At 42.0% G+C, this 19,227-nt stretch overlaps 1 protein-coding gene across 8 annotated transcripts; it reads left to right on the forward strand.

Annotated features, from left to right (window-relative positions):
• The first annotated feature begins 1,129 nt into the window (after nt 1–1,129).
• atxn2l (ataxin 2-like) lies at nt 1,130–18,858 on the forward strand. Of its 8 annotated transcripts, none has more exons than XM_044330294.1 (23): nt 1,130–1,226; nt 2,518–2,563; nt 4,216–4,272; nt 4,348–4,419; nt 4,511–4,721; nt 4,813–4,931; nt 5,815–5,906; nt 6,288–6,488; nt 7,110–7,432; nt 8,365–8,448; nt 9,027–9,170; nt 10,342–10,419; nt 10,508–10,569; nt 11,663–12,015; nt 13,052–13,121; nt 14,135–14,296; nt 14,400–14,463; nt 15,404–15,570; nt 15,663–15,792; nt 16,661–16,773; nt 17,436–17,615; nt 17,749–17,914; nt 18,704–18,858. In XM_044330294.1, exons 2-23 carry the CDS (start codon nt 2,531–2,533, stop codon nt 18,760–18,762), a joined length of 2,940 nt encoding a protein of 979 aa, XP_044186229.1. In that variant the 5' UTR covers nt 1,130–1,226; nt 2,518–2,530; the 3' UTR covers nt 18,763–18,858. The 8 variants fall into 8 exon arrangements, with proteins under 8 accessions (XP_044186229.1, XP_044186225.1, XP_044186221.1 ...); XM_044330290.1 differs by having other exon boundaries at nt 1,137–1,226; nt 2,518–2,575; XM_044330286.1 differs by lacking the exon at nt 1,130–1,226 and adding an exon at nt 1,615–1,749 and having other exon boundaries at nt 2,518–2,575.
• The last annotated feature ends 369 nt before the right edge of the window (nt 18,859–19,227 follow it).

Consider the following 19,227-nt stretch of genomic DNA (forward strand, 5'->3'; position numbering starts at 1 on the left):
AGTAAAAGTACATAAGTATTATGAGCTTGATGTAGTTAAAGTATTGCAGTAAAAGTAGTGGTTTGGTCCCTCTGACTGATATATTATTATATATGACATCATTAGATTATTAATAGTGAAGCATCAGTGTTAGAGCAGCATGTTACTGTTGTAGCTGCTGGAGGTGGAGCTAGTTTACACTACTTCATATACTTATACACAGGGGTTGAAGTGGGCCGGAACGGCGTTCCGCCACCTTCGATTAATAAGTAAATAAATCTGATTGGCAGTTTCGTTCATAATAATGACAAACGAGTTCATTTTTCGTGGAGAAGGGTCCGACCGCTGTCTGTACACTAGGGTGTAATCCCCCCTCCGACCACAATGTGGGCTGCAATAGCAGAGTGGCGCTGTCCGTATTTCCGCTCGTTGACTCCGCGGAAGTGAAAACGGCAGAAGCAGCGATTCAAAGTTTATGACTAACTTCACTGAAAACTTTAGCCAAAATATGAACTATTCGTGTCTTTTTATGTTTGTGGTGAATGAAACTCGAAAGACTTTTATTTGTTAGAGCTAATATTCATCTTTAGCCTTCAGTAAGTTTGTTCCTGACATTTATTCAGCTGTTTCTCCGCAGTGTAGCCGGATGAACGGTAAGAGATAGTATTGTGTCATTTTCATAGCGTAACATTATCGATAATCTGTCCTCGCGATAACATTTGTAATATTAATTGGTAATAACAACAACGAACAACAACTAATGACCGTACTGCTCTGTCTCCTGTATTAGTGACTGACAGTAAACCAGTGTATCGTTATTATCTCTGATGGAGTCAGACAGATAAACTGATTCAGATAAACAGTAGACACGGCTTTTCATTATATAACTCAGTAAATAAATGATAATGTAACTCCGTAATATTTGAAGTGTGAGTTATATAAATGACTTGTGCACCTTGTGTGAGCTGAGGCCCATTCAATCCCAACTATGAGGCAGCGTGTGGAGCAGCAGGACTGACTGATATGTTTGTGAATATATTAATGTATTTTACATCTGTGCTTATATATATTTTTTCTTGTAAAAGCAGAGTCACAGACAGCAGGATGAAGCAGCTGCAGCTACAGAAACAGCAGATACCTGCTCAGTCTCCTCATCATCACCTCTGACTCTCAGCAGTGGCCTTTACTCAGGCCTCTAATCCTGCAGGTCTGATGGCTCCAGGATGAAGATGAGGATTACACACTGAGTCAGTACATAGTTTCAGTTCAGCATCGCAGCTGATCCGTACTGATAAGTGCCAGTAATCTCACTGGGTTGTGCATGTTTTCTTCACAGTTATCAGAGACCAACCTGATCTGAACTGAAAGTGATCACAGCGAATACGTCTTTAACTGTGTGACATCATCAGGAGGTCTGGATCAATCGACCTGATGCTGCTTGTCAAGTAAATATGCACTTATGTTTATTTCATAGTGCAATTTTATTTTGTCTAAGTTGCTTTTAGTTAAGTAATGTTCGTTTTGCTGAGTATTTTCACATCGCTGTCGTGTTACTTTCACTTAAGTAAAGGATCTGAATACTTCTTCCACCGTGACTCCGCCCGTCGGAGGTGACCCCCCGTCTCGTGTGCAGAAGTAAATGAAGCGCTCCCGCTGCTGTGTTTTGTTGTTGTTTTTCTTCAGCGGCGTTTCGGTGCTCGGCCTGTCAAACCGTGTGACTTTCCGCTGGGACGACGGGACTGGAATAACAGGGATGCACATGACTAAAAAGTATAATTGACACACTCAGACTTTGCTCAGCTGTCAGTTTCTAATGTGACGCCGACGGTTCGTCAAGTCTCTGTTGCTAAAAAGAAAAAAAAAAAAATCGACGCTAAGCTAGCTGCGTTAGCTCACATAGCTAGCTGGTTTTACTATTCTGTACAACAACAACAGATAGAGTTTCCCACCGTATCTACAAGGGAAACAGTTTAGATTATTGCAACATGAGTTAATATAATTTCACCGCATCGTAGCATGTAAGACTTTGAGCTGCTGGTCAGTCTCTGTGTGTTTAGCCTGTTTGAAGCTTGTTGTTATTGTTCGCACACAAGCAGCAGATGATGATTACATGTTTGTTTTGTTGATGCTTTAAAACATCCTTTTAGCTGTTTTTATTTTATCTTGTTTTTATTTGTTTTCTGTTCAATCGACGGTTTAAATTTGGGAGCGATTTGTCAAACCAAGCAACTAATCAATAACTGTTTATTAATTCTTAATGGGAAAACCTGTGATATTTTAAAAAGGTTTGGATTATTTGATTTTGTTTCATATGTATAATCTCTATTATCTACCCAAGATCTTCCTCTTTGTGTGTGATTTTGTTCATTTTGTTAAAAAAATTATAAGAAGACTTAAATGAAATCTTAAAGAAGTCAAATAAAACACCAAAGTCTGGTTGATATTATCTGTTAACCTGTTTAATCATTTCTGTTCATCATTTTAAGTGTGAATTGTAAAAACTTCAAGCTCACATTGATGTTTTTTGACTCTTTGCAGGACCAGGAGCACAATGAAACCACCGTCACAGACTCAGTCATCTGCTGTAAGCAGTTTAGTAAGTAACAGCTCAACAATCATCAATTATCAAGATGAGTCGTTCTGATATCGATACGAGTATCTGTGATACTTCCTAAAACACTGGATCGAGTATCAGCGAGTACATCATGAGTCTGTGGACTGATCCAATAGTAGTTTCACACTCCCCTACATAGCTACTGCTTTAGAGCAGTGAAGAAGAGTTGATCTGTGTAAATAGTGTAACGTTAGCCGTTAGCAGAATGTCAGCAATCTGGCAACATTTACACTGGAAAGTCCCGCCAGTAAATAATCAGCGTGAACAGTGTGCAAGGCTTTAGTTTCGAGGGGCGGCACTAGTGTCGCCAGGTCACCCATCACGTGAAAGAAAGAAATCATATCACACCTGCACAGGGTTTGAAGTATCTTTCTTTCTGGATTTTTCTGGTTTGAGTTCTTTTGTCAGGGTGAATATTAAATATCTTCCCTCAGTGTTGATGTTAAACATAAAGAGGACAGTAGTGTGTTCTGGTTCTTCAGCTGTTCCCACAACAAGAGAAGATGAGATTTATAATTTTCTTTATTGTCATTTCTCAGAACTCACATCCACTTAAATTAAATGTGTCGTCAGCATTTGATGCTGCAGGATCGTCCTTCATACAACCATCACTCCCACATCTCAAGATTAATGACTTTATTGATCATCGACACAGAGAAAAAACAATTACATTTAAAGAAGTAAGAAGGAAACACGTTGAAGGAGGCGAAACCAGAGGGAGAAACAATAATAATGTTGTTAAAATGAAGCAAAATATAAAATAGAAATACTGTTATTCTTTGAGACTCGATTCAGAGAAGTAGAACATTTCACAAAAATTCTCAAACTGGGAAAAAAAGGAGAGAAACAGGTTGGACAGAAATCCCCGAATAATAATAATATATAAATATCATTTATCATCAGAATCTGTTCATTTAAGTTGTGATCAAATGAGAAACAAGCAGAACGCTCAGATTTATTGTCTAAATAAATTATTGTCTTATTTAGATTATTGTCTAAATGACAGTTTCCATCCAGAGAAAACTGATTAATAATTATTTTGACACTGTTAGACGTCCCACTAACTACATATCTTTATATGTTTATATATTCATCAGAGTTCATTATAAACCAGTTCAATGGATCCTTACTGGTTCATGTGTCAGTATCAGTTTTTTTCATCAGTAATGATTTGGTCTGTGTTTACATTCAATAAATGATCAATTGAGAAACAGACCAAATGTATTGATTTGTAAAATGCTTTAATTTCTCCTTTAAGATGAGATGAAATTCAAATGTTACAGAGAAAACATAACAAACTCTGAATGAAATACATTTCAAAATAAAATAAGAGATTAAAGAAATGAGATATAATACACATCGTACCTTTAGACTATAGTAGAGAGATATAATACTAGAGTATAAAGGTAAAGATATGAATGAAAGTACAGTAAATACAATAATCATAATGTTATGTATACAAACACTATACAGTAATAATACAGCACTAAAGAATATGAACATATGAAATAATGATATAAAGTCACAACAGTAACAATAATCAGAGTTAATAGCATGTTATAATATGATAATAGCATGTAGCATGTGATCACCGTCGGCGTCTGTTTCATCTTTTCTTGCAGATATTTGAAGGCGTCTACAACAACGCTCGGATGCTTCATTTCCTCACGGCGGTGGTGGTGAGTAGACTTCTAGTCCTGATAGAACCTGGTTCTGTACGTAGAGACTGAGTCCTTCCTCTCTGCTGTTTACAGGGTTCCACCTGTGACGTGAGAGTGAAGAACGGCGCCGTGTACGAAGGAATCTTCAAGACTTTGAGCTCACAGGTAAAAAAAAAAAAAAAAGCTTGTTTCCACGGCAGCAGCGGTCGGAGCGACTGAGATGACTGAAGGATGTGTTTACTCGTCTGTCTGACAGTGTGAGCTCGCTGTGGACGCTGTTCATAAACGCAGTGATGGAGACGAAGGCGGGGGAGGCGAGGAAGGAGGAGGAGGAGGAGGAGGAGGAGGAGGAAGCAGCCAGTCCTTTTCACCCAAGATTGAAGACATCACTGACACCATGATCTTCAGCCCCGCCGACCTGGTGACCATGACCTGCCGTGATGTCGACCTCAGCTTCGCCGTCAGAGGTAACGAGACGTGAGGAGCGACCGTAGACGTGAGGAAGATGCAGACAGTCGGTTTAGTTTTATTAACCCGTGTGTGTTTGTTTGTTTACAGACACGTTCACCGACGCCGCCATCAGCTCGTCACGGGTGAACGGGGAGCACCGGGAGAAGGTTCTGCAGCGGTGGGACGGAGACGGAAACGGAGAAAACTTCGAGCTGGAGACGGATACGGTGAGGGAACACACACACATACATACACACATACACACACACACGCACGCACGCACACACACACACACACACACACACCACACGCACACCACACACACCACACACACACACACACACACATACACACACACACACACGCACACACACACACACACGCACACACACACCACACGCACACACACAGACACACAGACACACACTCACTCACACAAATACACACACACACACACACACACACACACACACACACCACACGCACACACACACACACACCACACGCACACACACACACACCACACGCACACACACAGACACACAGACACACACTCACTCACACACACAAATACACACACACACACACACACACACACACACACAGCGTTATGTGTGATCATGAGTTGGAAGTCTTTCTTTGTTCAAACCAGAAACTATCTGCTGGTTATGTCAACAACATATATTGAAGAGAAGGTGACTGTAAACTAAACTCCAGTCGTTTTATTATATAATATGAATGTTTTGACGGCATCTTCTTCTCTCCGTTTCGTTCCTCCGTCCAGACTAAAACTGTGATTTTCTCTCCTGAAAACGGAGCTTTTTTCAAAATGTCCTCCAGAGTGTGTAAACGTGAAAACAGCAGCCTGGCGTCGTGGTGCGTTCAGGGGAAAACAGAGCTTTGTAGAAACGATGTCATATCGGTTTGTTGAGATCGACGTGGAACAAACATACAGACTCGAGAACCCAGTATCCGTCAGACTGAAGTTGATTTCTGTTGTGCGTCGATATCGTACGTGTTTATTATTACAGCACATACGTACCTGCGGCTGTGAGGAAGAAGAGAAAAGCTTCTACTGTTTGACGTTTGATGTGTTTTCTTGTTTTCCAGTCAAACGGCTGGGACGCCAACGAGATGTTCAAGTTTAACGAGGAGGCGTACGGCGTCAAGTCCACCTATGACTCCAGCCTCTCTATGTACACGTGAGTAAGCAGACGCCCGCTCGTCACGAAAAAACCGTGCTGCAGCGTCGTCAGTCTGAGGGTCGAAGGTCACAGAGAGATATCTTGTATCTCTCTGCATCGCTACAGATTCACTAAGAAATCCTCTTTTACAAGATAAAGATGTAAAAACTTTGGTTTCTCTGTGACTTTAGGATTCAGGAAAGTGTGTTAAATCAATATTTTTATAATAACAATGTATGAACTGATAGCGTGTAACGTGTTGGGTGATCAAAGGAAACTTACACTTGAGAAAATGAGAAAAATATCACTTATTGCAGCTTTAAAATAAAAAGAACGGATGTGGATGTGACGTCAACGACCTTCCTGACGATCTGGTGTTTTTGTCTCTGTGTTTCCCAGCATGCCTTTAGAGAAGGGGAACTCCGAGGTTTACCGGCAGCGGGAAGTACGAGCGACTCGATTAGCCAGCGAGATCGAGGGCGGCCTGCAGTACCGCCGCCGGGTCTCCTTAGAGAATGACGAAGGCAGGAGCGAAGAGGACAGATACAGCTCGGTGGTCCGAGAGGACAGAGCGAGTCCCGGGTTCTCCTCCGTCAGCAGGTACGAGACACAAACCAGTTCAGACGGGGTTTGTTTCCCTGATTTAAAAAAATATAATTTACTGACCACAGCTGGAAAACAGGTTGTAGAAGTTTGGTCCACAATCCTCACATTAGAGCTGCAAATTAGTTGTTTGGTGTGTAACATGTGGATCAGATGACGTCACAACTTAAAGATATTCAGTTTACTGTCATAGAGACTAAAGAAACCACAAAATATTCACATTTAAGAAGCTGAAACAGAGAATTTAGACTTTTTCTTCTTAAAAAAACGACTCAAAATGATTCAACAATTATCAAAAAAGTTGTGCAATTAATCGATTAATCGTTTAGTTGGAACAAAACGAGACATTTGAAGATGTCACCTCGGACTTTTGGAAACAGTGATCGACATATTTCACTATTTTATGGACATTTTATGGACCAAACAACTGAACAATGAAACAAGAAAATCATTGACAGATTAATTGATGATGAAAATAATCGTTAGTTGCAGTTTTACCTCCAACTCTGGTGAATCTACACGGCACATAAATCCAGACTCTGATGAACAGCAGAGAAGAAAATGTAAACATTAAACTGTTCCTTCTCACCGCCTCTTCTCCTCCGTGTTGTCTTCCAGGGAAGGTAAATACATTCCTCTCCCTCAGAGGGCTCGTGAGATCGGCCTGTCCGCCGGCAGCAGAGGGGCGGGATCGTCCGGTCGAGCCGCGGCGGCGGCGGCGTCCTCCTCCTCCAGACACCCGCCGCCCAGCTCGTCCTCCCCGAAACCATCCTCCGACAGGAGCAGCCCGCTGTCCGTCAGAACCGCCTACTCTCCTCACCAATCACAGGGCAGCCCGCCGGCGGCCGGCAGCCCTCCCTGCACCAATCACGCTCCTCTCCCTCACTCGCTCTCACATCCTCAGGCGCTGGCTGACACGACGCGCTCGTCTGTCAATGGAGGTACGGAGGGAGACCGAACCCGGCTGTTATAGGGGACATAATGATCAACATTAACATTATAACAGTGTAAACGTGACGGGATTCAAACCTTCATACAATAAAAACAAGTGTCCTAAAGTCTTAAACAAACAAACAGTCAGACAGATTTAGTTGTTGTTTAAGCAAATGTCCAATTTATTTATTTTTCTTGTTAACAAATCTAATGTTTGTATCCAAACTAAAGCCTGATGTATCTGATTCCTCCAGAAACTATTAAAAACACGTCAGTGAGTCACAGCGCTGCACTGGGTCACATGATCCTTCATCATGAAGAGTTTGGTCTCGTTAGTTTGTTTAGAAACGGCTCCAAACACTAATAACAGCATCATGTTTTCAGTCTCTGGAGAGTAGTTCTGTGTAAGGCAGACGCTACTGAGCATGTGCAGGAACGCTGTTCTGTTTACAGCTTCGCTAGCTTGTCGTGCTTCATATCACAGTTTGGTTCTGCACATGAGATTGTTGACAATAAGAAACATATAGAAAATCTTATGTGAAATATTTTATAAGGCTTTCCTGCTCTGTATGTGGCTCTTAACTCCTTTGCCCATTGGTTCATTCATTTCCCTAAAACAGCTGTTCACTGTAGTTTTAATCAGACAGGAGGACGCTACTGAGCATGTGCAGGAACACGGTTCTGTTTACAGCTTGTTGTGTTAAAGTTCTTCACAGTGTAGCACAAGTCAAGAGGTTGTGATATGTGACCTTGAGTTGTCAGGAAATGGTTTGTTTTTCAATAATGTGAATCCTGATGTTGATGTGGCGACACTGAAAACTGCCAAAGGAACTAAATAATGATTCAAAACTCTCTTCTTTAATTCTTTGTCAGACTTTAGTCTTCAGGGTGTTTATGTTGTTTTTTTTTTTAGTTTTGACTGCTTGTCTGTTTCTCTCAGTTGCATCCAGAACTTCTCCAAAATCCCAGAGACTTCAGAGCAGCCGAACCCTGCGGACCCCGAACTCCCAGTCTACACCTGCAGGTCGGCACACGAGACACACACAGTTTCTCTAACAGTCCGTGTGAAAACACATCTTACTAGTCCAGAAAACTAAAACTCTCAACACTGTTAAACACGACTATAAAATGTTTGATTTCATCACGTTTCTGACTTCTCTTGTGCAAGAGAGTCCCGAGTACAACAGAAGAAATAAGACGCACAACAAACATGACAACAAAAAGCATCAGAAACAATCACAGATATTAAAGTTAAGGACTCATATATTTATATTCTGGGGCTCTACTGGAATATCTTTGCATGATTTCCAGTTAAAAACTTCTTATTTATCTTCTACTGGTCCTTCATGCAGCCCCTTAGTTCAGCCTCCTTAGCAACCACCTTAGCAACCAAGCTTAGCAAGGTAGAACAAAAACAGTTGCAAACAAAGCAGGTTGATGCCCTGACTCTTGACTTGCAGGCGGCATCCGACATCAGAACAGGATATAAATAACAGCCGAATGTCTCTTTGAAACTGAACTTCATGTACGTGTTGTTGCATCTTAGTTTGTTTTGTTTTGTGAATCCTTTCATCGTCACCTCTCTCTGTCTCCACCCATCAGTGTCTCGTGCTCCGAAACCAGACGCCCCTCCCCAGGACCTCCCCCTGGCTGGCCCCGCCTACCTGGACTCCTCCTCCTCTTCCACTGTCACCGCAGCACCCACCGCTAAACCCTCCGGCCCCACCCCGATCTTCCCTGTCGATGGTGAGACGGTTTATTATCTTACCTGTAAAATATAAAAAACGCTGCTTCATCTGTGGAAAACTTCTGACGTGAATCAGCAGCAGCAGGAAACGTTGAGCTCAGTTATGAATGAAAACAGTAAAATAAACCCTGAAACTAAACTTCAAACCACAGAGATTCAGGTAGAAGTAGAAGAACCGAGGGAAGACGTGTCCACCACACCAGTCTCCTTTAATTATTACCATGCAATCATTAAAGCTCACAGTAATGAGCTTTGCCTTCACGGCAGAAATCAAAGCTTCTATAAGTCTCCAAATCTTATTAATGAAGCAATAATTTCCAAAATGACCACCAGAGCTCTTATTAGAGGGTCTGAATTCAGAGATTGAGACCAGAGTGACTCATTGAAAACAATGATTGACTCGGTATTTATAGAGAGAAGATGATGTTTGGTGAACGGCAGTCAGTCGGAGCAGCTAGCGGCCGCCGTTGCTACTTTTAGGTTCCTCAGACTGGAGACGTGGAAGCTGCTGATTGGCTGTAAGCAGCCTGAGAGGAACACTGTAGATCAGAGAAAATTTCTTGAAGCAAAGGTCCAGAAGATCATAATGTCTTAACTATTTAGTGTGATATATGTTTCAGTAGCCTCATCAACACCTGACCGTCAAATCAAATCAATTCAGTACAATTCAAAAACTTTTTTACAATATTTATTGTTAACATAGAACTGAACATATATGTTTAATGTAATAATAATAATCTCATCTACTAAATAAAACAGGGCTGCAGATGAAAATAAGAGAAAATAAATAAAATGTTTAAATAAAATGCTTCACTTCAGGAACATTTCTCCGTCTACAGTAGAGTTTACATAGAAGCACCTCGTTAGGTTTTAAATCATAACCTTCTGTCTTGGCTGTAGGTCCGGGTCCATGTGGGACAGCGTCTGGGTCCCGGACCTGGACCGCGGTCCTCCAGTTAGTGACCTCAGCTGTAGACAGAACTGAATAAACCGTCACATCCTTAATAACACAGAGTAGAGCTGCAACTGTTGTGATAATCAGTTTGTCTTTTTGAGTCACTTTTTATATAATAATATAAAATAATCTTATTTTATCATAATTTGTCATCTGCTGGATTGATATTAACGTATATGGAAGCAGGAAATAACTTGTTTTTTTGCCTTCTGCAGTGAATGAAATCCTGAACACAGCAGCTAAAGAGCGAACTGAGAGTCTGTCCAGTCCGCAGGAAGGAAAAAGCAGCAAAGGTAGAAAACGTCTTTGTTTCTCCTCTATAATCAATAACCAGCGGTGCTGATGTCAACCTTCACCTCCTCTCTCTCCTCTCTGTCCCAGCTCCTTCGGTCCAGCAGAGATCCCAGCTGGAGGAGCTCCGCAAGTTCGGCAAAGAGTTCAGGGTAAGACTGCTGTGATGCCGGGGGGTCAGGGGTCAGGGGTCATCTCTGTGCCAGACAGTTCTCTCTGCTGGTCTGTTTTTTGTACTTTTTAAATAGTTTTGTGCAGCAACAATTCTTAAAGGTCGAGTTCACAAATCTTTTCCAACTTTGTCTTAAAACAACAGTCAGCTGTCTAAATGAACATTAAAGCTGTTTTTCTTGCTGTAATCATTCCTCCTGTTCATACTGACCATTAGAAGATCCCTTCATAATTCACTCACAATGGAAGTGATGGAGGACAAAATCCACAGTCCTCCTTCTGTGCAAAAATGTATTTAAAGTTTATCTGAAGCTAATATGAAGCTTCAGCGTCCAAATGAGTCAAATCAAGTAGATATCTTTCAATGTTACAGTCTTTTTAGTGCCAAAGTCCCTCTTTTTGTTACTATACTTCCACCTGCAGCTCAACAGGGAAACACTGTCCGAGGAAACACAAAGAGGGAATTTGATGCTAAAAAGACTGTAAATGTGTCAGATATCCACTTGATATGACTAACTCAGACTGATATATGACTAACCATCACTTCCATTAAAGCACATTTGAAGGATCTTTTAATATCCAGTATGAACAGGAGGAATGATTACAGCGAGCAAAACCTCTTTCACTGTTACTATGGACACCTGACTGTGAATCTTTTGACACACTGAATAAACATAAACTGTTTAAACCCAAACAAGGAAAACAAACATACAATCTCAAGGCTGTAATATTCATATATTTGAGCAAAACATGTTTTTATAATCCCGCCCAGTCTCTGAAGCTAAATACTTACAGGTTTTCTTTTTCAAATATAATTCAGTTCAGCTCTCAGAAGGTAAACAAAAATTAATTTTATTAACGAACTGAGAACAGGTGGATGTGGATGGAAACACCCTTGTTGACTCAGGAGTGATCTGGACGACTTTTAACGCTAAAATGTTTTGTTCTTTAACTAAAAGTTTTGGTTGTTTCTCATAACGTGTCTCATCAGGAGCTTCTTTCAGCCTCAGTTTATTAACATTAAAGACTCAGCTGTTGATGTTTCTCGCTGCTCTTCCTCTCTCGTCTCTTTAGCTGCAGTCCAGCTCTTCACCTTCAGCGAGCCCATCCTCCGCAGATCCTCCTCCGCCTGCCGACTCCTCCTCCTCCTCCTCTTCCTCCCCCGCGCCACCCAAACCTGCCGTCACCTCCCTCCTCGCCTCCTCTGATCTGCAGCAGACCACTGATGCATCTCCCCCCACCACCATCACCGCCGCCGCCGCCCCCGCCGCCGCTGCTGCTGCCCAGAGCCCCTCAGCTGGCCCCCAGTCCTCCGGACCAGAGGGGCGGCAGCAGACCGGGACACCGCAGCCGGCTCCGCCCAACAGCGGCGAGGAGGCGTGTCCAGAGAGCAGCGAGCGAACGGAGACTGCTTCTACAGCTGCTGCGTAAGTAACTTACAGTGAATCCAGCAGGTCAGTTCGTCCGTCGTCCTTTTGGAAATCTGGTGTGTCTGTGGCATAAAATTCTCCACAGAATCCAGCAGTGTAACGAGCTGCAATGATTAATCGATTAGTTGATTAGTTGCCAACTATTTTGATAATCAATTAATTGTTTGGAGACATTCTTTAGGAAAAAAAATGTCCAAATTCTCTGATTCCAGCTTCTTAAATGTGAATATTTTCTGGTTTCTTTGACAGTAAACTGAATGTTTTTGAGACGTTTGAGGACGTCGTCTTTAGGAAACGCTGATCAAACATCTTTCGCCACATTTTTTGAAATATTGTGGACCAAACAACTGATTGATTTAATAAAAATCGAACAAACTGAAATATATAATTGATAATAATGGTTAGTTGCAGCCCAGTGTAATGCTCCACCGCAACATCACTAGTGATAAAAATCCAATACAACAGAAAGCAAGCAAATGGATTGATTGATTGTGATTTCTCAAATGAAACTGGTGGTCAGAACATAATAATAATAATAATAATAATAATAATAAGTTTATTTAGTGAAGCACCTTTCACAGAAATGTAATTCACAAAGTGCTTCACAGGAACAAGAGTTGAAAATAAAACCATAAAAACATACAGAGTGTAAAAACATGTTCCACAAGTTAGAATTAAATAAAATAATTTAAAGAAAACCAACATAAATGATCGTTACATTATTCAGGAGACTCCTGAGTTTCCACTGAGGATGTTGTTTAAATAATTGAATATTCTCCAGGCTTCTTGTATTTACTTGTTTTTTTGATGTTATGAACTTTCTGTTCTTCACTGTGTGTTTTTATGCTTCTGAGAAAATGTTTATATCTGAAACTGTGTTTATATCTGACTGTGTATCTGTTTTTGGGAAATTATACTCAGAAATGACTGTTTTGGTTATAAACATCCTCTCAGTGATGTCAAAGCTGTTTGGTCTTTTTTCGTTTTATAGTTTACGGCTGAATAATCGTCTCTGTTGTTTTCTTTATTGCAGGCAAGTGAAAAACTCAACATTGAATCCGAATGCAAAAGAATTTCTTCCCATAAAAGGAAATGCGACGCTGGTTAGTTTGTTGAAAGTGTCTCACACACGTTTGTCTTTTTAGCTGCTAAACTGAACCAAAACCCAACCAGCAGTCAGGTTTCCATAGTAACAGTGAAAGAGGTTTTCCTCGCTGTAATCATTCCTCCTGTTCATACTGGATATTAAAAGATCCTTCAAATGTGCTTTCAATGGAAGTGATGAAGGATAAAATCCACAGTGTGTCCACTAGGGGTGTGCCCGAATAAAAATACGTTATTCGGCAAAGCACAAATACGAATATTTGTTTCATACAAATATTTCAAAAAATTATTTGTTTTCAGGAAGAAAAATAAACCATGTCAAACACCAGAGTGCAGGTCGGTTACATCACTATCTCAGTGTCTCTCCTCTGCTCCGCTGTGACGTCTATCAGCAGGTCTCAGTGAGGGGAGTCACATCCACCTGCTACATGACACACATTTCCTAATTTGGACATCAGTCCCGGAGTTGGGGGGTGTTCAGAGATAAAGCTGAACTACTGACACACACTTCATGAACACTTATTGTAACACTTAAAATTTTAAATTTGATTTGACTCATTTGGACGCTGAAGCTTCATATTAGCTTCAGATAAACTTTGAAATACATTTTTTGCACAGAAGGAGGACTGTGGATTTTGTCCTCCATCACTTCCATTGTAAGGTCATTATGAAGGGATCTTCTAATGGTCAGTATGAACAGGAGGAATGATTACAGCAAGAAAAACAGCTTTAATGTTCATTTAGACAGCTGACTGTTGGTTTACATCCTTTAACCTTAAAATCAAGTCTTAAAGTCTGTGTTGAAGCAATAATCAGGTGTTTAAATGAACATTGAAAGAAGTTTTTCTTGCACATGTAACTTGAAATTACTGAAAAAATAAAGTATAAATAATAATATGATGATAACAGACTTGTTTAATATTCCACCGGTCATCTATGAGAAAGTGTAAAACTACCAAACAGCTGAATGTGACTCTAGATTGAAGTCTTTTCTGTCCTCGTGTTGCGACAGAAACCCGCGCCGACCCCCACCCCGCCTCGACCCACCCAGCCCAGCCCCTCGCTCATCCTGCCTCCCCAAGGACAACCGGGGGGCGGAGCCATTTACAGCAGCCCACCGGGACACTACCTGTCCTACGTCTCGCCCATCCCCATCCAAGGACACTCCATTCAGGTCTGAAGCCTTCGACGTCGGTTTCGTCCCGTCGGTGTCGACGTTTTTTTTTCAGTCTGAGCTCAAAGAAAACAGTTTGAATGTGTGTTTGTTTTCTCTTCAGGCTCCTCAGCTGTATCAGTACACCATGTCGACCGTCAGCCAGGGGAAATATCCCAGAACCAAAGGTAACCATTCACCTCACACGTCTGATTTAAATCTACGTTTTTATGAATGTTAATGCACGACGTGTCTCTGCAGATGATTAGCAAACGGATGAAAATGATCTGTGTTGAGCACTAAATAGTTTTTGTTGTATCAAAACAGTTTCAGCAGAGACTCAGCGTCCTCTAAACCCGCCACCATTAGTCAATCAATCAGTTCCATTGACAGAATATTTGTCGCTAACCTTTTTGTTTGTTTGTTTGTTTGTTATTTAATTTTATTAGCTTTTGGCGCTAACTATTTTGATAATTGATTAATCTTTTGGGGTCATTTTTAAGTTAAAAAAAATGTCCAAATTCTCTGATTCCAGCTTTTTTTTTAGTCTCTATGACAGTAAACTGACAGTAAAAAGTATCTTTGGGTTTTGGACAAAACAAGACGTTTGAGGACGTCATCGTCGACTTTTTAAACACTGAACAACTAATTGATAATCAAGAAAACAATCAACAGATTAATAATGAAAATCAATTTAATTGTAGCCTTACTATCCTCTATTTATCTCTATTTATTAGATGACAAGTCCATAATTTAAAGTATATCCAGCTTTTACTACAGATAAACTACATTTCCTTGTTTGGTTTGTAAAGAGACCCAACGAGCAGCTGACCTACATCAACTGATCTTTTTGGGGATCATTTATTAGATCTTATATGGAGAGATGAACACGAGTCCTGGATGGACGTGAACATTAATGTGGCGTTTAAACGTCCAGGCCAGCAGGACGCTCTTTAGGATAAATTGGTATTGAATATACGTACGTAGACGACCAAGAAAAGTTTAATTTCATTTGTTTAGTCAGAAAAATGTAATATTTTCCCCAAATCTGTCATCCTGATATTATTTGTCATGGATGTGAATTGAATGTGAACCCGCCTGGTTTCACCGTCTGTCGTGCTGTTTCAGGCCCGGTGGTGGGACCGCGTCAGGACCACCACCCGTCCCCAGCCTCCCCCATGATCTCAGCCGCAGCCTCGGCGGCGGGACCCCCGCTGGTGGCTTCGCCCTACCCCCAGTCCTACCTGCAGTACGGGCAGGTGATCCAGGCCATGCCCCCCCACTACCACGGACAGGTACGGCAGCAGAGCGGCGTTCAGATTTAAGGGTGTAACGTCTACTGGGAACCAGTCGCTGATGAAGTCTTCTGTGTCTCTTCTGGTTTCAGGTGTACTCGATGCTGCAGGGGGGAGCGAGGATGCTGACGCCCGGCGCCCCTCCTCAGCCCATGGGTCCTCCTGGCCCCCAGTACCCGGGCCAGGCTGAGGGCCCGCCGGGGCCACAGCAGGCCATGTACGGTAAGCAGGAGGGCCCAGTTCATGCTTTTTATTTTTCATATCAGATGAAACAAAGCCGTGAGTTTTATAAATGTAGATGAGCTGCATGAAATAGATGGTTGGATATTTTAGTTTATGGGAATCACTTTTACAGTTGTGAAGGAAAAAAATGTGATATAAAAGGTTCTTGCGGTCAAAGTTCTTATCTTGAATGTAGGAAATAAACTTGACTCAGGACCTTTGATATGACACCTCGTCTATAAGCATTAAGTTTTAAATTGTTTCATTGTGTGTGTGATGAAAGTGTGTAAAGAGCAGAAACATTGTGAAGCTCAATGTAGAACAAATAAAGCAGGAACACAGAACACACCTACGTCACATGATCAGCAGTCACATGATCAGCAGTCACATGAAAGCTTCTACTCATTCTGCCTCCGTTATCCAAGATAACAAATCAATCCTCAAACTGCCTCAAACAACCAATTTATCTGGATTGTTGACGGGATATTTTTAGCCTGAATTAGTCAAACCACATTTGAAGAACTGATCTACTCATCAGTATTGTGTGTGTGTGTGTATCAAAGCCTGATAGATCTTACTCCTCTGTGTTTGTAGATATGTGTATAAACTTTATTTTAATAACTCCTCCTGGAGCTCCTGGACAGATTTCTTTGCAAAAGTGCTTAAAAAGTGAAATCCTTTACAAACATTACAGCCTACATGACCGTCTATAACCCGGATCCGTCTATATCAGTATTTGTATCTTCAGTCACTGGGAGACGTATGTGAAGGCGACTATTTTGATAATCGATTGAACATTTAAGTCATTTTTTTGCTTCTCTTCTCTCTGTGCCTCTTTTATCTGTTCTTTATTCTCTCTCTCTCTCAGCTCAGTCGTTCTCTCACCACTCGGGCTCCATCCATCATCCTCAGCCCTCCAGCACTCCCACTGGGAATCAGCCCCCACCCCAGCACACAGCGCCCAGTCCAGGACACACTCAGGTGAGGGAGCTTTCTGTAGCTACTGACAAAACACCAAACAAGTGTTTCCATCACGACTTGTTGTCGACTGTTTCACACACACGCGGTCTATCCCTGAAATGTTCAGGAACATTTCCTGCATGGATGTGTGAACAGGAGCAGGGATCGATATCCCACCTCAAGACCCAGAAACATTTCAGGGAAAACGCCAGAACAGCTGTGTTGTGAATGAAAGCAGTAATATTACAGGGAAGAGCACCTAACTTTCACCGTGGAGCGAGTGAACCAATCACAAGACTTGACGTGTTGGTGACGTTGGGCGGTGCTTTGGTTCGTCTGGCGGCCGCGTCACAAACTTTCTCATATTACGGCCAAACAGTAAACACTAAAATATGTTTCTGGAGACATTTGAGGCGAGAAATAGACGACGCAGTAACAGAATCCTGATTCATATTTGATCAGGTCTGCCTAGTTTCACAGTTTCTTCTTCTGTTGCATTACCGCCATCTGCTGGACTGTCCCAGTAATTTACCAGGAACTATGTATGAAAGAGGCTCGACAAACACGCTGTAAACTGTGACCTCACAGCATCTCAATGTCTGAGCTGTCAGTGTGTAAATATGTTGTTGTTGTTGTTGTGCTCTATCAGTTTTAACTCCCATCTCTCTTGTTTTCCCTCTCAGTCGGGTCAGGGTGGTCCTCAGCCTCAGTCCATGTTCCACTCCGCCGGTCTGTCGGCTCCAACGCCCCCTAACCTGCCGCCGGGCCACAGCTCCCCGCAGGCCTCCTACACCATGCAGGGCTACAGCCTCCCCACCCACCAGCTGCCCCACGGCTTCCCCTCCATCAGCCAGCTCACACAGGTGAGCAGAAAACATCTCTGTCTTATCAAAGATACACTGATGTGGGATTTATGATTAACAGTATTGATATAAAGAGATCAGAGACATTTATTGTAAGTTGCTGCAGTATAAATATTATGTTTGTCGTCTGCAGGCTCACGTCTCAGCGGGTATATCAGGACCTCACCACTCTGCTGGCCACGGCCCGCCCGTCATGCTGCACTACGCCCCCCCTCAGCAGGGCAGCGGCTCCAACCCCCAGCACGGCCCGCCGCCCCAACAGGGAGCTCCACAACACTTCTACATCGGACACCCCCAAGGTAAACCCAGGAACCCAGGAGGAGTCAGACCATTTAGTGCCTGGAAAGTAATTAAAAGAACCTTGAAATCAAGTCTATAAACGTACTGAAAGCCAGCGTGAAGAGGCTCAAACCTGTTTACTCTGGTTCAAGTCTGTAGCTGCTCGTCAGTTTGTCTCATCAGGCACGATGAGATAAAAACATGTATGTGGTCCAACGCGTCCCGGATCAAAATGGCGCCTCGGTGGTCGTTTACACTTGTGTTTAGCGCCGTCCACTTGTGATCCAATCGCCCAAGACGCATTTTAAAACTAAACAGGGTCTTTGTTTTTATGTTTTTTTCGTCTTGTCGTATGTGTTTGCATGTGGTGATTATCGTGGTTTCCTTCTTTTGGGATCAGTAGAGTTTATCTATCTCTCTAAAATTGAAGAAGAAAATACACATTTGGGTTTAGACTTGATAATCAAGTGATGTCTGTCACAGCAAACTTTGAACAAGGACTTGAGTGATTTTCTTCCAACAAAAGCACGTTTGTAAAAGTTTTGTAATGTGATGCTCAAAGTTTGAGTTAGAATCGAACAAGATTTCAAGGACACATTGAGCACATTTCCAGCTCTATATTTCTATTCTGTGGCTCTACTGGGATATCTTTACATGAATTTATCCCCTTTCACCAAAAGAATCAGATGTGAAAAGACTCAAATTAATGTTGCTTTAGCCCACCATGGGTAATGGAATTAGTTTGGGATCATTTAGTAACAGCCTTAATTAAAAATGTTGTGTAAAATCAGTTTTTTTGTGTTTTCCAGCTGTTCAGGTCCAGGCTCACCACGCCCAGCAGCTGTCCTTCCACCACTCTGCAAACTGAAGCGTCACGGCTGCATTCGACGACGACGGAAGAGCGTTATTGTGTGACGAATCCCCCCCCTCCCCCCACCACCCCCACCGTCCCCGATCAACTTGTAACATTCCCACCTCCTGCCATCAAATTATTAAGCTCTGATTTCTGCCCACTTCTCTTAGAAAAGCAGACGGAGACAGAAACGTCTCTCGTTTGGGGACGTTTCCGTCAACTTTTAGGGGAAAGTTTTCTGGATTTTAATATGTAAGTAGAGACTTTTTTTTTTTTTTTTTTTTTACACATGGACACAAGCTGGACTGAAGACGATCACTGGTGGAAACTTTTGGACTGACGACAGTGGAAACATCGTTCTTTTCTCCCCCCGTCCCACCTCTTCTCCTTTTACAGACAAATAAAACCACTGAAAAAAAAAACAAACTTGAACTTTTTAATTCATTTAAAAGCAGCAACGACACTGAATGTTTATGACAC

The sequence above is a fragment of the Thunnus albacares genome, chromosome 17 (assembly GCF_914725855.1).
Source record: "Thunnus albacares chromosome 17, fThuAlb1.1, whole genome shotgun sequence".
NCBI classification, from domain to species: Eukaryota; Metazoa; Chordata; class Actinopteri; order Scombriformes; family Scombridae; genus Thunnus; species Thunnus albacares.

Excerpts from the sequence above, each read along its gene's own strand:
- atxn2l (XM_044330286.1), top strand. The coding sequence starts at position 1,619 with ATGAAGCGCTCCCGCTGCTGTGTTTTGTTGTTGTTTTTCTTCAGCGGC. Across the intron at positions 4,273-4,347 it reads ATTTCCTCACGGCGGTGGTG|GGTTCCACCTGTGACGTGAG; the intron begins GTGAGTAGACTT and ends TGCTGTTTACAG. Across the intron at positions 15,793-16,660 it reads GCCACAGCAGGCCATGTACG|CTCAGTCGTTCTCTCACCAC; the intron begins GTAAGCAGGAGG and ends TCTCTCTCTCAG.